The sequence below is a fragment of the Tupaia chinensis genome, unplaced genomic scaffold (assembly GCF_000334495.1).
Source record: "Tupaia chinensis unplaced genomic scaffold, TupChi_1.0 Scaffold000355_1, whole genome shotgun sequence".
NCBI lineage: Eukaryota > Metazoa > Chordata > Mammalia > Scandentia > Tupaiidae > Tupaia > Tupaia belangeri.
Genome location: NW_006159850.1, coordinates 12,630,982 through 12,650,203, shown reverse-complemented (window position 1 = coordinate 12,650,203; position 19,222 = coordinate 12,630,982). Strand labels below are relative to the sequence as shown.

The 19,222-nt window shown below is 45.6% G+C and overlaps 1 protein-coding gene across 1 annotated transcript; it reads left to right on the top strand.

The window, feature by feature from the left end:
- Positions 1-181: 181 nt before the first annotated feature.
- On the top strand, positions 182-14,379 carry GABARAPL2 (GABA type A receptor associated protein like 2; the record flags this gene model as incomplete). Its single annotated transcript, XM_006152629.2, is given in 3 exon segments — positions 182-237; positions 1,644-1,816; positions 13,773-14,379. Coding segments are annotated over 3 exon segments (320 nt in total), but the record flags the coding sequence as incomplete, so codon positions are not given.
- Between the last annotated feature and the right edge of the window lie 4,843 nt (positions 14,380-19,222).

Here is a 19,222-nt window from a genome sequence, read left to right as displayed (position 1 = left end):
GGGTCGCGGAGGCCACAGCGCCCCGGGCGGCCGCCCACCGGCCCGTGCTGAGCTCCACGGGCCCTTCCAGGAGCCTGGGGACAGAGGGCCGCGGGGAAGCCTGAACGAATGCGCGGGTCGCGGGGGGTGGACGGGAGACCGGAGGGGCCCCGGAACCGACCTGTGGGTGTTCCTCCCACAGAACACAGATGCGTGGAATCCGCGAAGATCCGAGCGAAATATCCTGACCGCGTTCCGGTGAGTGTTTACACTCCCCGCCCCCTCACCTGGCTGTCACCCCTGTCGTCTAGGATCCGTGATCGGGCGTCTAGGACCCAGGATAAGGCCCTAGAATATTCAACAGTTGACAGGTCGAGGTTCCAGGCCCAGCTATAGTAGCAGACAGGCCAGACTGGGTTGGGGCCGTCCTGGCCGGGCCGTGAGGGGCTCTGCTGGTGCTGTTCAGGGTGCCTCAGTGCTGAATCTCCCGATCTAGGCCAGCAAGCCGTCTGCAGCCCCAGGGCTCCCTCGCCAATTATGTAAGGAACGATGTTCTAGGACAGGGCAACAGGTCACTGCCACTTTTGGGAACAGTAGTGGAGAGAGGCCGTCACTTAGGTCTTGGACGTGATACTTTAGTTTCAGGACATTCATCTTTAACTTACAGCTTCCATCTTAACTTACAGTTCCCTTTTCTCCTTCTGGCCCTGTCTTCCTTGCCTCATTCAAAACTCCAAAAGTCTCTGAAAACTCATGTTTCCACCTTAATCGATATTAACTGTGATTTCATATTTCTTCCATGGCGGGGGAGATAGTTTCTGTACTCCTTGTTGATTTTTTTTTTTTTTTGGAGAGGTTTTTGCTGTAGGGCGTGTGCACTTGTCTGAAAGAGAGAGAAAGAGAGACAAAGAGACAGAAAGCGAGAAATCACCCCCCAGGGGGGATGGCCACACCTTAATCCCTTCTCCTCCATTCTCATCTTGGGATCTGGGGCGTGCAGGCACACATGCCCTGCATGAGTTTAAGCCTCCGGGTCCGGGACTCGAACCATGGTCGACTACATGAGGGTTCAGCGACATAGCCATTATGCTAACTGCTAGTCCCCTCCTTGTTGATTTTTAAAAGGATGTCAAAATCTGCTGTTGTAGATCTTAGCTTGGGAGCAGGAGTGGCGAATTCAAAACCTGTTCAGGGAGAAGTAACAGACCCACTGGTTGTTGACTAGCTTGTTTTGCAAGGTAGTCCCATTAGTTCATCCATTTTCCTCTCCTGTGTTTCTTGGGGTCTTAATTCTTCTGTAGTATGAAGTAGATCCATTCTGGGGTCCTAGAGTAGCAGGCTGTGGGTGAGACTATCACCAGATAGTCTGGATCCGCCCAGGTTGATACAGAAAAGCTTAGTAGTAAGGGCCGTATTTCTCTTATGCATCAGGGATGAGAGATATAATTGACCACAGAAAAGCACTTACTGTTTCTTTATAACACATTTATATCAGTTCTTAGCCTCCAGAGTGTGTGGTTTATTAAGCTGAGGGCATATTTTTCTTGTGCTGTTCAGTTTCCCACCGACCTCCTTGCCCACAGTCTGGTCTTCACCTCTCTGACAGTGCGGGACCAGAGCCTCACTTCAGGAAATCCAGTCCTGACCTCTCTTTACCTTCCCAGGTGATTGTGGAAAAAGTCTCAGGCTCTCAAATTGTTGACATTGACAAACGGAAGTACTTAGTTCCATCTGACATCACTGTGGCTCAGTTCATGTGGATCATCAGGAAAAGGATCCAGCTTCCTTCTGAAAAGGCAATCTTCCTGTTTGTGGATAAGACAGTTCCACAGTCCAGGTGAGAGATTTTTACTAGATGGGCCCTCTGGTAGATGGCTTGGCTGCTTACAGAACTCAACTTGGGAGGTTTGGAGACTTTTTTTTTTTTTAAGGTTTTTGCCATGGGGTGTATGTGTGCTTGTCAGAGAGACAATGAGAGGTAAAGTGAGAAATCACCCCCTAGGGGGGATGGCCACATTGCATTGTGATTTTCAAACTGCCAGGTCCAGAACTCAAACCTTCATCAGCCATGTGGGAGTTCAGCTTTAATCACCACACCACCTGTTGGTCCTGGTCTGGAGATTCTTAGGGTTCCTGACTAGAAATCTGGATTTAGTGCTCCTCGGCATCAGGAGTGCCAGAAAATAAAAAAGAGCTGCCGTATAGGGAAGTATATTTTGGGTTAAGAAAATGGAGCAAGACCACATGGCCAGCTGAGTAGTTTGAGTCTGAGACCTGGCGGCTTGAGAAACATGCTGGGCATGTGTGTGTGTGCGCCAAGTTCCAAGAGGAGAATGGAGACGGGATTGTGGTGTGGCCACCCGCCTGGGGTGGTTTTTTCTTTCTTTCTCTCCCTTTTTCTCTCTCTTTCTGGTGAGTGCACATTCCCCATAGCAAATTTAAGAAAAAAGAAGGAAAGAAAGACTTGGACTTGAAAAAAAAGATGAAGCACAGCTTCAGAACTGTAGGAATCTTTTATGTTGAGGGCTTATTGAGGCTTAAATCACAGGTAGAGCCGAGGCCTGACGCGAGGTTCTCTCTATATGGTCCATGAAATCAGCCTGCCACTCTCTGCCAGGAGCCTGTGGGCCCTGCTGAGGCTCAGCTCCAGCTGATCCCCCCGCATGTTTGCTCTCCAAACTCAGCTCTTTGCTCTGTGAGCATCTATAGCTGCCTTCTTTTCAGTCTGATGCGATGGCTGCTGTCCAGTGAAGGGCTCTGAGATCTCTTTACAGATAGGCTTCCCTCTGTAAGATGTGCTCTATTACGCCGTTGTGCTGCCTTGGTGTACGGCAGTCCTTAGGATTGTAATACAGGGCCGGAGTCTAGGCAGCAGCACTGTGTGGGTCTGCTCTTCTGGGTGGTTGAGGCTTAAATGGAAGGGCTCAGTGTAAACCCGGCCCAGACCTGTGCTGTTAGTGACTGAGTACGTCTAGTCTCTGAGCTGGGTTTTAGTCCCCACCTCTTCACTGAATGTGAGTTCCTGGCCACCTCTTATCTTAATGATCTAAACTAGGTTTCATTTGTTACTAAAGTTAAGGCTTTCAGAAACTCTGGGAATGAGCTCAGTGTTGCCAAAATAGGTTCTTGTTGAAAATTCTTGACAGCTCCAGAAGAAGCCTAATCTGAATTCCAGACCTTATTTCTACTGAAGGTTAAAGCTCTGGTTAATTTTTGGTTTAATTTATTCTTTTCTCACCAGCTCCACTTCCTGGTGTTTGGTAGAGAGGAAGGGCGGGAGAGCAATGGAAGCTTCTTCCTTAGACCAGTGTCCGGCTTAAGGAGAAAGGCCAGAACCTGCTCACTGGGTAGCTCCATAAGTTGTGGTGTCACTAGAGATGATCATGTCACCCCTCTGGCTCTTGTAGCGCCCCTTCATAGGCCCCAGGCCAGTGTGTTGTTGGGTGTACTTATCTTTCACCCTAAGGCAGATTACACAGGACCCAAGTAAGTATTTCAGGAGAAAATCACTGGGAATCCAAATCACTTGGAATCCAAATCCTGTTCTTTCAGAATTGAGAATCGCCTGCCAGTGGCTGCTCTGCCCAGGCTTTCAGCACTTTTGGCCCTGGTTAATGACTTTTTGCACCACATTTGATGTGTTTGTTTTTTGGGAAGGTTTTATTTATTTATTTATTTATTTATTATTTTAACTTTGGGGATAAATGCACTTCCCAGAGAGGGAGAGAGAAAACACCTCCCCCCAGTGAGATGTGATTATGCTACAGTCCCTTTTCCTCCATTTCTCCATCCTGTTGGGATTTTGAGCATATATGCACACATGCCTGGTATGTTTTTCAAGCTGCCAGGGCAGGATTCCAACCGTGGATAGCCATATGGGTTCCAGTTCCCTCAACACTAGGCCACGGGGCTAGTGTTTTATTCTTAAAAACACATTTGTTTATAAACAAGAGGCATGTGACATCATCAGGCTTTATGCAAATATTAATTATTCTGTGGCAGCACAAACAGAAGTACCACAGGGTCTCCTTCCTGGAGTTGCGTGTGACTCAGCTTCACCATCCCCTCCATGAGACAAAATTAGCAGTCTCTCTCTTTTAGGTCTTTCCAGTCTCCTTAGGAGCCTCCCATAAAATCCTGTTCTTGCAGAATTGAGAATCCCCTGCCAGTGGCTGCTCTGCCCAGGCTTTCAGCACTTTTGGCCCTGGTTAATGACTTTTTGCACCACATTTGATGTGTTTGTTTTTTGGGAAGGTTTTATTTATTTATTTATTTATTTATTATTTTAACTTTGGGGATAAATGCACTTCCCAGAGAGGGAGAGAGAAAACACCTCCCCCCAGTGAGATGTGATTATGCTACAGTCCCTTTTCCTCCATTTCTCCATCCTGTTGGGATTTTGAGCATATATGCACACATGCCTGGTATGTTTTTCAAGCTGCCAGGGCAGGATTCCAACCGTGGATAGCCATATGGGTTCCAGTTCCCTCAACACTAGGCCACGGGGCTAGTGTTTTATTCTTAAAAACACATTTGTTTATAAACAAGAGGCATGTGACATCATCAGGCTTTATGCAAATATTAATTATTCTGTGGCAGCACAAACAGAAGTACCACAGGGTCTCCTTCCTGGAGTTGCGTGTGACTCAGCTTCACCATCCCCTCCATGAGACAAAATTAGCAGTCTCTCTCTTTTAGGTCTTTCCAGTCTCCTTAGGAGCCTCCCATAACTCACACTAACAGCTGTCCAAGTGGCTGGGGAAGTCAGAAAGGATGTCCAGACCTATAGGAGCCCCGTCTTCTATAACTGCATTAGGATCACTTGTGCCTGAGGCTGAAAAGGAGGACTGTCATTTATTCTGTTGTCGGAAAAGAACAGCTTTGTAGAAATAATGCAGTTTATTACTAAGCACAAAATTTAGTGACATGCCTTGAGAAAGATAAGCATGATTCTGGGGGTGCTGCGATATGGAGGTTTCTTTTATAGTTCTCTTTTATAGTTCTGAGGGCAAAAGAGTTGTAATCAGCATCAGGAGTCATTTACATTGGCCTGGAGCAGAAAGATGGGGCATCCGGAAGCAGAGGCTTGTAGGTTACAGATGAGTTTGAAATTCTTAGGTTGGTGATTGAAAAAGAAGGTCTTTGTCTCAGAAAGAGATCAGCAAAAGAATGTTTGTGATTTACTTTAACAGAGATAAGAAGGCTTACTCTACACTAATACTGATAAGTGTGGGACCAGCAGGTGGCAGAATGGTTAAAGCCGCTGGACTCCCACATTGCTGATCAAGGTTCGAGTCCTGGACCCAGTGGCTTGAAACTCATGTCAGGCATATGTGTGTGCGTGCTCAAAATCCCAGGAGAAGGGATTGCCACCCTCCCCTCAGGGTGATTTCTCACTTCCCACTCACTGTCTCTGTCTCTAGTGGGTGCATGTGCCCTAGGGCAAAAACTGAGAAAAAAAATTTGTAGGTGTGACCCTCCCCCCAGGCCCTCTGGAAAGGATTTTGGAAATAGGAAAAAGTAGTCAGATTATGTCCTCATTCCTTCCTTGGAGTAGAACACAGGCAATCACCGCGTAGTATCAAGCGTTAGAGTAGTTAATGTTAAATACTGATTCTAGAAATAGAGACAGAGGTAAGTCCCTGGGAGTTTTACTTCCTTTATTCTTTTCTAAGTTCTTGTTTCTTTAAAAAAAAAAAAAAAAGGGAGGAAATTCAGCCTTTTCCCACTCAACATTGGAAAATTAAGTTCTCTGCATAGGTTCCTGTGTCAATAATCTGGCCAAAAACAGAAGGGGAACTATGTCTTGGTGTAGACTGAGCTTGGGAAAGAACATCGGTGTACATTTCCCAGTCATGGCTTTGGAGGGGAACCCAGACCTGGCAGGGGCCTTTGCTTTTTGTTTGTAACACATACAAGAGTCTTGTTAGTCCTCTGTTTGTTTATTTTTCTTTAAAGGGGCTTTTTGCTTTAGGGTACGTGCACTGGCCAGAGAGAGAGTCAGAGAGGGAAAGTAAGAAATCACTCCCTGGGGAATGGCCATGCCTCAATCCCTTCTCCATTCTCCTCGGATCTTGGGCACACATGCACCTGCACCCAGCGTGATCTTTCAAGGGACCAGGTCCTGGACTGGAGCTGTGGTCGGCCATGTGGGAGTCAAGCGACATAATTGCTACGCCATCTGCTGGCCCAGTCCTCTGTTTAAAATAGAAATAGGAGTATATTATTAAATAAAATATCCCTAAGATATTATAATCTGACACTGTGAAACCTGTGTGGTATAAGATTATGGTGTTTAGTTGCTTCTGGATCTTAAAGAGGGCTTAAATAAAAGGCAGTTTTGGGACCAGCAGTTAGCGTAATGGCTATGTCGCTGGACTCCCATGTAGTCGACTATGGTTCGAGTCCCGGACCCGGTGGCTTAAACTCACGCCATGTGTGTGCGTGCCCAAGATCCCGAGAGGAGAATGGAGGAGAAGGGATTGCGGCGTGGTTGGCGGCGTGGCCACCCCCCCTGGGGGGTTGATTTCTCGCTTTCTGTCTCTGTCTTTCTCTATCTGGCGAGCGCATGCGCCCTGTAGCAAAAACCTCTCCAATAAAAATAAAATGAAAGGCAGTTTTAGTCTCAGTCATCCTTTCTTTAGAAATTGTGCTTAAATTGGTACTTTTGATCATTTACAGGTAAACACCTCTTTTTTTTTTTTAAGAGAGATTTTTGCTATAGGACATGTACGCTCACCAGAGTTTGAGTTTTAAACCCACCAGGTCCGGGACTTGAATTACGGTCGACTATGTGGGAGTCCAGCAATGTAACCATCTGCTGGTCCCATTAAACACCTCTTTAAGAAACAAGGTTTATTTATTGAATTGTTTTTCTATGCAAAAAAATGTATCATGACTTTTCCAGCAACCCAATATATCAGAGAAAAAAAGTCTGATAAAAAAGAACTGATAGTTAATCACTATCGTTAGAATCTCAGGGAGCCTCAGGACATTATTAACTTTCATGTGGAGGGCAGTGCCTTCTCCACAGAAGTGATGGTTGTCTCCAATCCTGTTCTTGCAGAATTGAGAATCCCCTGCCAGTGGCTGCTCTGCCCAGGCTTTCAGCACTTTTGGCCCTGGTTAATGACTTTTTGCACCACATTTGATGTGTTTGTTTTTTGGGAAGGTTTTATTTATTTATTTATTTATTTATTATTTTAACTTTGGGGATAAATGCACTTCCCAGAGAGGGAGAGAGAAAACACCTCCCCCCAGTGAGATGTGATTATGCTACAGTCCCTTTTCCTCCATTTCTCCATCCTGTTGGGATTTTGAGCATATATGCACACATGCCTGGTATGTTTTTCAAGCTGCCAGGGCAGGATTCCAACCGTGGATAGCCATATGGGTTCCAGTTCCCTCAACACTAGGCCACGGGGCTAGTGTTTTATTCTTAAAAACACATTTGTTTATAAACAAGAGGCATGTGACATCATCAGGCTTTATGCAAATATTAATTATTCTGTGGCAGCACAAACAGAAGTACCACAGGGTCTCCTTCCTGGAGTTGCGTGTGACTCAGCTTCACCATCCCCTCCATGAGACAAAATTAGCAGTCTCTCTCTTTTAGGTCTTTCCAGTCTCCTTAGGAGCCTCCCATAACTCACACTAATAGCTGTCCAAGTGGCTGGGGAAGTCAGAAAGGATGTCCAGACCTATAGGAGCCCCGTCTTCTATAACTGCATTAGGATCACTTGTGCCTGAGGCTGAAAAGGAGGACTGTCATTTATTCTGTTGTCGGAAAAGAACAGCTTTGTAGAAATAATGCAGTTTATTACTAAGCACAAAATTTAGTGACATGCCTTGAGAAAGATAAGCATGATTCTGGGGGTGCTGCGATATGGAGGTTTCTTTTATAGTTCTCTTTTATAGTTCTGAGGGCAAAAGAGTTGTAATCAGCATCAGGAGTCATTTACATTGGCCTGGAGCAGAAAGATGGGGCATCCGGAAGCAGAGGCTTGTAGGTTACAGATGAGTTTGAAATTCTTAGGTTGGTGATTGAAAAAGAAGGTCTTTGTCTCAGAAAGAGATCAGCAAAAGAATGTTTGTGATTTACTTTAACAGAGATAAGAAGGCTTACTCTACACTAATACTGATAAGTGTGGGACCAGCAGGTGGCAGAATGGTTAAAGCCGCTGGACTCCCACATTGCTGATCAAGGTTCGAGTCCTGGACCCAGTGGCTTGAAACTCATGTCAGGCATATGTGTGTGCGTGCTCAAAATCCCAGGAGAAGGGATTGCCACCCTCCCCTCAGGGTGATTTCTCACTTCCCACTCACTGTCTCTGTCTCTAGTGGGTGCATGTGCCCTAGGGCAAAAACTGAGAAAAAAAATTTGTAGGTGTGACCCTCCCCCCAGGCCCTCTGGAAAGGATTTTGGAAATAGGAAAAAGTAGTCAGATTATGTCCTCATTCCTTCCTTGGAGTAGAACACAGGCAATCACCGCGTAGTATCAAGCGTTAGAGTAGTTAATGTTAAATACTGAGTCTAGAAATAGAGACAGAGGTAAGTCCCTGGGAGTTTTACTTCCTTTTTACTACCTTTATGCTTTTCTAAGTTCTTGTTTCTTAAAAAAAAAAAAAAAGGGAGGAAATTCAGCCTTTTCCCACTCAACATTGGAAAATTAAGTTCTCTGCATAGGTTCCTGTGTCAATAATCTGGCCAAAAACAGAAGGGGAACTATGTCTTGGTGTAGACTGAGCTTGGGAAAGAACATCGGTGTACATTTCCCAGTCATGGCTTTGGAGGGGAACCCAGACCTGGCAGGGGCCTTTGCTTTTTGTTTGTAACACATACAAGAGTCTTGTTAGTCCTCTGTTTGTTTATTTTTCTTTAAAGGGGCTTTTTGCTTTAGGGTACGTGCACTGGCCAGAGAGAGAGTCAGAGAGGGAAAGTAAGAAATCACTCCCTGGGGAATGGCCATGCCTCAATCCCTTCTCCATTCTCCTCGGATCTTGGGCACACATGCACCTGCACCCAGCGTGATCTTTCAAGGGACCAGGTCCTGGACTGGAGCTGTGGTCGGCCATGTGGGAGTCAAGCGACATAATTGCTACGCCATCTGCTGGCCCAGTCCTCTGTTTAAAATAGAAATAGGAGTATATTATTAAATAAAATATCCCTAAGATATTATAATCTGACACTGTGAAACCTGTGTGGTATAAGATTATGGTGTTTAGTTGCTTCTGGATCTTAAAGAGGGCTTAAATAAAAGGCAGTTTTGGGACCAGCAGTTAGCGTAATGGCTATGTCGCTGGACTCCCATGTAGTCGACTATGGTTCGAGTCCCGGACCCGGTGGCTTAAACTCACGCCATGTGTGTGCGTGCCCAAGATCCCGAGAGGAGAATGGAGGAGAAGGGATTGCGGCGTGGCCATCCCCCCTGGGGGGGTGATTTCTCGCTTTCTGTCTCTGTCTTTCTCTATCTGGCGAGCGCATGCGCCCTGTAGCAAAAACCTCTCCAATAAAAATAAAATGAAAGGCAGTTTTAGTCTCAGTCATCCTTTCTTTAGAAATTGTGCTTAAATTGGTACTTTTGATCATTTACAGGTAAACACCTCTTTTTTTTTTTTAAGAGAGATTTTTGCTATAGGACATGTACGCTCACCAGAGTTTGAGTTTTAAACCCACCAGGTCCGGGACTTGAATTACGGTCGACTATGTGGGAGTCCAGCAATGTAACCATCTGCTGGTCCCATTAAACACCTCTTTAAGAAACAAGGTTTATTTATTGAATTGTTTTTCTATGCAAAAAAATGTATCATGACTTTTCCAGCAACCCAATATATCAGAGAAAAAAAGTCTGATAAAAAAGAACTGATAGTTAATCACTATCGTTAGAATCTCAGGGAGCCTCAGGACATTATTAACTTTCATGTGGAGGGCAGTGCCTTCTCCACAGAAGTGATGGTTGTCTCCTCACCTCACTCCCTAAACCCCTTCCCACCTTCCTCCCACAAAGAAGTGACTCCAGAGCCAGTACCGGCACCTGGGCTCCATAGCAGATGGGTGGTCAGGTGTGCTCAGCAGCCAGCTCATGAGTCAGGGCTGCATCCCACAGCCTCCGTGACCTGCCCTTGGTCGGGGGTTCAGGGCAGGTTCCATAGGGACTGGACGTCTCCTTAGTTCTAAGTCAGCCTCCCCCGGTTCATTGGGCTGTTAGGTAGCATAGCATTAACACCCGCCCTCAGCAGCATGGCCATTTCTGTGAAACCTACTGAAACTTGCCTTTGTTATTGAGTAATGTTTCCACAGGCAAAGGGGTTTTGCCTGGATCTGTGTGACCCTGAATGGAGGGGTGAGGGGCAGGGTTTTAGGGGCAATTTAGATTAATTTCTCTTGGTATTTCAGGATCCCTCCTCACTGTAGATAGGCTCTATGGCTGGAACCTGCTATTGGCTTTTCCAGTTTTTCTCCTTGTCGGACTCAGAGCAGCGTCCTTCCCAGATGAGTGTGCATGGTGCTTGGCGCTGGAGTGATGTGCTCTAGAGGAGGGACTTGGGGCTGTTTTCAGGTGTCTTGTATTGCCTCCTCCCTGTAACAGGCTGGAAGCCTTGGAGTTGCCGTGCTGCCTGGGAGCTGTCAGGCCATCCTGCAGGCGTGTGCAGCTTGGCTAGACAGACACATTAGCGTGACTGCTTTCCAGACCCTTGGGCATTCCACCAGGGCCTTGCTCAGTGCTGTGTGGCTCATGCGTCTGAATTCTAAGGGAAGTTCATTTCAGAGCTTTCTGAGCTGTGTCCTAAAGTGCCACACCAGGCTTCTGCTGTAGGCTGACTTCTGGCCACTCGTACTTGAATATCCTTGAATATCATCTTGTAGTGGGACTTAAAAAAAAGTCGGGAGCCAGCAGTTAGCGTAATGGCTATGTCGCTGGACTCCCACGTAGTCGACCGCAGTTCGCATCCCGGACCCCGTGGCTTAAAACTTATGCCAGGCGCGTGTGTGTGCGTGCCCAAGATCCCGAGAGGAGAATGGAGGAGAAGGGATTGCGGCGTGACCATCCCCCCTGGGGGGTGATTTCTCGCTTTCTGTCTCTGTCTCTCTCTGGCGAGCGCATGCGCCCTATAGCGAAAACCTCTCCAAAAAAAAAAAAAGTTCATCTTTTAAAATTCTGTTTGTAGCCCAGCTTTTGGCTCCAGGCCAGGTTGTTCTGATTCTGTATGTATGTGGTCCAGTCCCTGAGTGCGGTTTCAGATCATCATACTGTACAGCTGGGCTGACTTTGCTTCATGCCACTGCCTCAGATCAGGCAGGTGTTCAGAACCGAGCACTGTCAGTGAGGAGGTTTTGCCCGAGTGGTATCCCAACTTCGAGGGCACAGTGCTGCTGCCAGCCGAGTAAGGTTTGCACAGAATCCTGCTTGATGGAGAAAAGGGGAGCAGTGCTGAGTTCTTCAGTCATTAGGCACAGCCATCTAGTTGTCGGAGTACAGGATCCAAAGGAGAAAGCCCTGATACCTTGGTGCTCTGCGTGTGGTGCAGAGACCGGCAGAAATACCCTTACCGGGGAGCTTGATGGCAAAGGTTTGTAGGTATGAGGAGGGCTGTTCTAAGGAAGATCCTGTTAGGTCATTAGAACAGATCTAGCTGTACATTTCCCTGAAGGCAGCACAGCATGGTGATAGGACTGTCTCCTAGTTTTGTAACCTGGGGTAATTATTTCTGTGCCTCAGTTTTCAGATCTATGGACTATGGATTATGGTAGTACCCAGCTCATCAGATTGTTGTGAATATAGAGTTAGTACTAGTCAATACATGGACTGCACTTAGAACAATGCGTGGCTCCTTGAGAGACACAGCTCTGAGTTCAAGCCCTTTCGTTAGCTGCTGCCTTTTCTTTCTACTTCCTGGCTCATCATTGTATTTCCTGATTACATGGCTCTAAAAGAGGAACCTCTCCTATCACCTGTCCACCTCCTCCCAAAAGAACAGCATCTTTCTTCTCACCCTGGCTTCCATTTGCAATCACTGAAGGCATATGAAAAAAAAAAATTGGTGTCTGAGTCCCACTTCCAGAGATTCTGATCAGTTTGGTCTGGAGTAGGGCTTGGGCATGAAGAGGTTTTCAAAGTTCCCCGGGGGTTCTCAGCCATGGTTGAGACCCACTGTGTATGTAGTGTTCTCATGAGCAGGGGCTCCTTCCTCAGCCCACAGCCCCCCCAGGTCCTCATGTGTTCAAGGGCAGCACTGTCAATAGAAATGGCATGTGGACCACATATTTAAAGTTTTTCTAATGGCTACATTAAAAATGGGAAATTCACTTTATCCTAATATACCCACAGTTTTATTATTTCAATGGATAATCAAAAGTCAGATTATTTTTTGCTGTGTTTTCATACTGAGTCATTGAAACCTTTTGTTTCACAGTAACAGCACACCCCCATTGAGATGAGCCAGTTCAAGTACCGAATGTAGCTGCGGCTGCTATGTTGGACAACAGTGATACAGGCCAGCTCTATTGTAGCAGAAATTCCTTTTGGACAGTTCTGTACTAGGGAATCCTTGTTTTACAAATTCCAGATTTAAGAGATCCTCACAGGGAGCACTGTTTTTATTGTACAAGATGCTTACAAAGGCCACCTCATGTTCATACTCATCCACTCCCACATTGTTACTTAATAATTCTCATCTACCCACACAGCCATCCAAGCTAAGCTTGCAAAAGAGGCAGAATAGGAAAGGGAGGGAACCCTTTATAAATGTGGCCTGCATCCCCATTTACAGCGAGGTCCTACTCAACCCACCAGGGGCAAAGCAGTGGGGTGGGCCAGTTGTTGCCTCCCCAGGTGGAGGCCCTGGGCCCTCTCTCTCCTTCCCTCACTGGTCGTTGGTTTACTGAGTCCTTCTGACCTGTGACCTCAGAAGTCTCGAGTCAGCTCTCAGCATCTCGTACTGCTGGTTCTGGTTGACCCTGCTGCTTACAATATCCTAATGTTAAAGCACATGTTAGCACCTCCTGCTCATCACAGATAGTACAGTCACGTGGACGGAGCTTGCCATAGGGGTTCCAGGTGTTACTAGTCTTAGTCTGGAGCCAGTACAACTCGGTTTCATGGCAGAACTAGATTTAGGCTCCCCCATTGCAGTCTGCCGGCTTAGGGAAAGCCAACAGTTTCACTCACACATATTTAATTAGAAGAATATCTATTTCTGGAGGGTTCTTTGGATCCTAAATACAATGAGAGCTTTTTGTATTGCTTGTGAGGAAGATAACCTTTCTTTAATGATGCTGATACACATCTCTGGAGGCATAGGGGTTTTGGCTAGGTAGCTTTCACAAGAATGAACCCTCTACCGTGGTATTAAGTACAAATGATGACTCTTCAAATAAACCAGCCCAAAGGAGAAGAGCACCCACACAGCCTCTCAGGCTCTTCATTTTGCTTTGTGTTTTTTTTTTTCCCCTTGCCCTTGGCATTTAAAAAACACTTATGTGCTAACCAGCCAGAACCTACTCAAGTAGCTGACTTCTTTAAAGGGCTTATTTGCATCTTGTAAAATGTCTTGCCTCTGGGATAGATGATAGAGACTTTAGTTCTGGCATTATTTACTATCTCCTAGAGACCTAATTTATCTTTCATGGCTCTATTTCTCTTCTATAAACGGAATTATAGGTAGGCAGCAGGTACTGACTGGTACCCAAGTTATTTTTACTACTACCAAGAGTCAAGTTCCTTGGGCCATCTTCTTTCTTCCTACACCTGGACTCCAGTTTTCAATGATGTTTTTTGTCTCTTTCTTTCAAGCCTAACTATGGGACAGCTTTACGAGAAGGAAAAAGATGAAGATGGATTCTTGTACGTGGCCTACAGCGGAGAGAACACTTTTGGCTTCTGAGGGCCAGTGCTGGGCTAGGTGCACCGTTCCTGCTTGTGTATCTTGTAAATAGCCGGCTGTTTTCAGTTACTATATCAGAACCTCTTCACATAGACCTCTTAGTGCATTTGTAACTGGATTTATTTCTTAATATATTGAAAGGTTTTGTTTCCTTAGACTAGTAAATTATCATACAGAGTTTTATTTTGAGTTTTTCTTTTGTGCACTGTCCTCATGCTGTACTCTCCAGGGAACTTATTCCTCTGGGATCATATTTAATGAAGATATTTCCATATTGAAGTGAGGTAGGTGCGGTATTAAAATGAATGGGAAGGAGACGATGCATTTATTCTGAATTATGTTTGAAGTGTTAGATGGCTAAGTATTAAAAGCATCCAAATTAAGTCCTTAGCAATCAGAACACTTGCTTCACTAGATTTTGCCAACCGCCAATCATGTTGGACTGAGCTAATCTGTTCCTCTTTCTGAAATTATTAAGGTAAATAATTAACAATAAAACTTCCTCTTATAAAGGCATTGTAGTGTGACCATGTCCTTTATTCACCTTCGCTGGGAGGAGCTGGAGTAGTGGCTTTGTATCTGTCAGGCTAGGAGGAGAGCTTATGCGGCTGAGGCAGTATGACCTGGGGCACGAAGCAGTGGATGGTGTCATGAAGAGGGACATTTTGGAACTATATTTACATGGTTTAAGTATCAGTGCTACATGAAAAGGTGTACGTTAAAGTCTTAACCCTCACCAGTTTTCTGACCCTTTATGGAAAACTTTTTTTTTTTAAGGTTTAGCCCTAAGTCGTGTGCTCACCAGAGAGAGAAGGACAGTGAGAGGGAAAGTGAGGCACCTCTGCTTTTTTTATTTTTACTCAAAGTTTATTTACTTCCAGAAGGAAGGGTGGTGTTTTCAGGGTCTCACCACATCATGATCCTCCACCCCAAGCAGCCAGCCCGAATCACGGCTTATGTGCTAAGGGCAGTCCAGGATTTGAACCCCAGGTCCTACCCCTCTTGTTCCAGCATTGGTGCAAATACACCCCAACACTTAGCACCACCATGACTGCATCTTTATTTTTATAGAGCAATAATTTTTTTTTTTTTTTTTTGCTATAGGGTGCATGTGCTCACTAGGGAGACAGAGACAGAAAGTGAGGAATCGCCCTCCCCCCCCCCACCACCAGGGGGATGGCCATGCTGCAGTCCCTTCTCAGGATTTGGGCATGCATGCACACGTGCCTGGCATGAGTTTTAAGCTGCTGGGTCTAGGACTTGAATCACGATTGGCCATGTGGGACTTCAGCATCTTAACTACTACACTGCCTGGTCTCATGGCTGCATTTTTAAAAAGTGTTGCTCTCTAATTCCTGATTCCTAAAAATCTAGATTAGATTTTTCTAGGTCTATGAGTTTCATAATTTCTCACAAATGAGATATGTAGGCTTGCCAGGACACAAAGGCATTTAAGAAGAAATGCTTATTTTCCTAAATCTTCCGTAGATGAACAGTGTTGCGCTAGAGTGTACATGGATCACCAGAATACAGAAACCGGGTACCAAACAACAATCTAGGAACTTGTTAAAATGACTGTCTTACACTTGGGGAAGAAACAAAGATCTTTCTCTTTACCAAATGATGTAAACAACCTGTCATAGTTCTTTACTGATGACCTGGGACCACAACAAACACTTGTCCTCAGCATCCTGTTGGTTTTTCCCAAGTATGACCAATAAAATCTACATTGCTCTTTGCTGGTAGTTTGGAACTTGAGCAGGTAAAAACTGACTCCAGAGTGAGCCAGGTAAAGAAACAAGCTGTGTGTTTTTTTTGGAGAGATTTTTGCTATAGGGTGTGTGCACTCACTGGAGACATCCCCTGGGGGAATGGTCACACCGCAATCCCTTCTCTTCTCAGGATTTTGGGCACGCATGCACATGCACTTGGCATGCGTTTTAAGCCACCAGGTCGGGGACTCTAACTGTGGTTGACCATGTCCAGTGGCTTAACTGCTACGCCACCTGCTGGCCCCTGGGGCATGTTTCTCACTTTGTCTGGCAAGCACACATGTCCTATGCAGATTTAACCAAGGAAAAAATGGATTTATCAATCTTGCCTTTAACATGTAGCATCTAGTCTTCTTCCCAAGCTTAATCCTTAAAGACACTAGACTTGCAAGATTTTTATAGATGTTTTATCAAACTATGTAAGGAACTCTTTTTTTTTTTTTTTTTTTTTTTTAAAGATTAGCCTTTAGGGTGTGTGTGCTCACTTGAGACAGAGAGACAAAAAGTGAAAAATTACCCCCAGGGGAGATGGCCATGCCACAATCCCTTCTTCTCTATTCTCTTTGATTTTGGGACACACACATGTCCAGTGTGAATGTCAAGTCTCTGTGTCTAGGACTCAAACTATGGTCAGTCATGTGGGAGTTGGTCCCACAATTCCCCTTTTCATCTTTCTTTGGGAGGAAAAGAACAATCCTGGTTGCAGACACCAGAAGGCTAAGCCACAAGTTAGGTAGGAGGGTCTATATATACCTCTTGCAATCAGCCTCTATTCTCTTTGATTTTGGGACACACACATGTCCAGTGTGAATGTCAAGTCTCTGTGTCTAGGACTCAAACTATGGTCAGTCATGTGGGAGTTGGTCCCACAATTCCCCTTTTCATCTTTCTTTGGGAGGAAAAGAACAATCCTGGTTGCAGACACCAGAAGGCTAAGCCACAAGTTAGGTAGGAGGGTCTATATATACCTCTTGCAATCAGCAGCTTTGCTCCCTCTCCTCAGCCCAAGAGCTGTTGCTGCCAGATGTGGGACGCGGTGGTACGTGTGAGTAAGGGTGCCAATGCCTGGTACGCAGCAAGAGCTTCACCATCACACGCCCAGGAGGCTTCTCCTGAGGACAGTCTCTTACGTTCATTAGCAAAAGCTCCGAACATCGGGAGTAGCAAATTGGAGAATCACTTACAAGCTGAAGTGGCAGACATGCTGGAGTTCCCTGTGTGCTAGTCACTGACGTGGGGGCAGACAGCCCTCCTCATGCCTGTGTCGTACATTATCTCACTTCATCCCTACACTCCAGAGCCAAGTAGGTCATTTGAAAGGTGAGGAGAGTGGGTCCGGCCAGTAATGTTAAGGGAGCTGGATCTCACATGGCTGACAACATAGTTTTCACAGACCTGGTGGCGTGTGCATGTGTGCCCAAAATCTCGAGAGGAGAATGGAGGAAAAGAGATAGCATAACCATCCCCCTGGGGGCTGCTTCCTCACTGTCTCCCTCACTGTGTCTCCAGTGAGCACATCTACCCTCTAGCACATTAAAATAAATAGATAAATAAATAAAAGAGAGGATGGTGACAGAGTAAGAAAGTAGTTTCCTACTCAGGACCACACAACCAGTACATCCTGGGGCCATGATTCAAAGTAGCCTAATGCCAAAACTCATACTTGGTCCACTAGATCAAATGGTAAGGATTAAAGGCCCCTGCTTGAATGTGGCCCACAGACATACGTAAAAACTCAGTTCTCCTGCTTGTCCTGAAAAATTTCTTAAGATCCAGCAACAATGAGCTGAAACAAAAGAACAAAGAATATGCTTTCTAGTCTACTTCACCTGCTCTCTTTGTTCAAAATTTCTTACTCCTGAAAATATGAGGGGACTTCAAAAAGTCTGTGGAAATACGGAATTAAAGTATGAGTTTATTTTGGTGCAAAAGAGTTTTGAAATCGGAGCTGGTGGGTGGTGTGGTGGTTGGGGCACTGGACTCACATTACTGACTGCAGTTCATCTTTGGCTTGCTTTCTCACTTTCCCTTTCTGTTTCTCTCTGGTCAAATTAACAACAACAACAACAACAAAATACATAGGGCAGGATGAATAATTCTTAAAAAAAAGTTTTTTCGAAATCTTGGGCCAGTTCTGTGTCCTGGTAGTTAAGGGAAAGGATCTTACATGGCTTAACCATGCGGTTCAAATTCCAATTCCAGTGTCTTGAAAAAATATGCTAGGCACATGGTGTGCATGCAACAAACCTCCACAGGATGGAGAAATGGAGAAGGGACTGTGGCGTGACCATGCCACAGGGGAGTACTTACACCCCCACTCCATGACATTTCTCACCCTCTAGTACACATGCCCTCTGGCAAATTAAAAAGATTAGAAATCTATGCAGTTTTTCATAGTATACATTTTTCCACGAACTTTTTGAAGGCCCCTCATGGTGGGGTTTACAAGCATTGCACTATAGTTCATGTGCCACCACTTATTTTAGAATCCCCCAAAGTTATACAAGCAAAGTACTAACTCATGTGAGCCTTTGTCTTTGGGCTGCTATGACAACATATAAACGGGATAACTTACAAATAGCAGGTGTTATGCCTCACAGCTCTGGAGGCTGAAAGTCCAAGATCAAGGCACCAGGAAATTTGGTGTCTGGTGAGAACCTGATTCCTGGTTTGTAGATTGCCTTCTTGCTTTGTCCTCCTCCTTGGAGAAAGAGGTGAGAAACTTTTTTTTTTGCTTATGGAACACATGTGCTCATCGGAGAGAAAGAGGAGAGCAGGAGAGAAAGTACTCTCCATTGAGGATGGCCATGCCACAGTCCCTTCTCCTTTCTTCTCTGAGGATTTTGGCACATACGCACATGTGCCTGGTGCTGTTTTGTTTTTTTTTTTTTTTTTTTTTATTGTAGAGGGTTTTGCCTTAGGACATGTGCATTCACTAGAGGGAGAGGGAGAGAGAGAGAGATAGAGACAGTGAGAGGGAAAGTAAGAAATCATCTCCCAGGGTAGGGTGGCCACACTGACTGGGATCTTGGGCACACACAAACATGTGCCTGGTGTGAGTTTCAAGCCACTGGGTCCAGGACTTGAACTGCAGTTGGCCATGTGGAAGTCCAGCGATGTAACTGCTACACCATTTATGCCCAGGGGGGTGTTTTTTCAAAGCCACTGGGTCCAGGATTTGAACCACGTAGTTGGCCTTGTGAGATCTAGCTGCCCTAACCACTATGCCACAGGCTTGCCCTTTCTGGGTCCTTTTTTTAATAAGGGCACTAATTATGACCTGATCATCTCCCAAAGACTCCAACTCCGAAAACAATCACACTGGGAGTTAGGACTTTTTTTTTTTTGGAGAGGTTTTTGCTATAGGGAGCATGCGCTCGCCAGACAGACAGAAACAGAGAGACAGAAAGCGAGAAATCAACCCCCCAGGGGAGACGGCCACGCCGCAATCCCTTCTCCTCCATTCTCCTCTTGGGATCTTGGGCACGCACGCACACGTGCCTGGCGTGAGTTTTAAGCCACCAGGTCCGGGACACGAACCACGGTCGACTACATGGGAGTCCAGCGACATAGCCATTATGCTAACT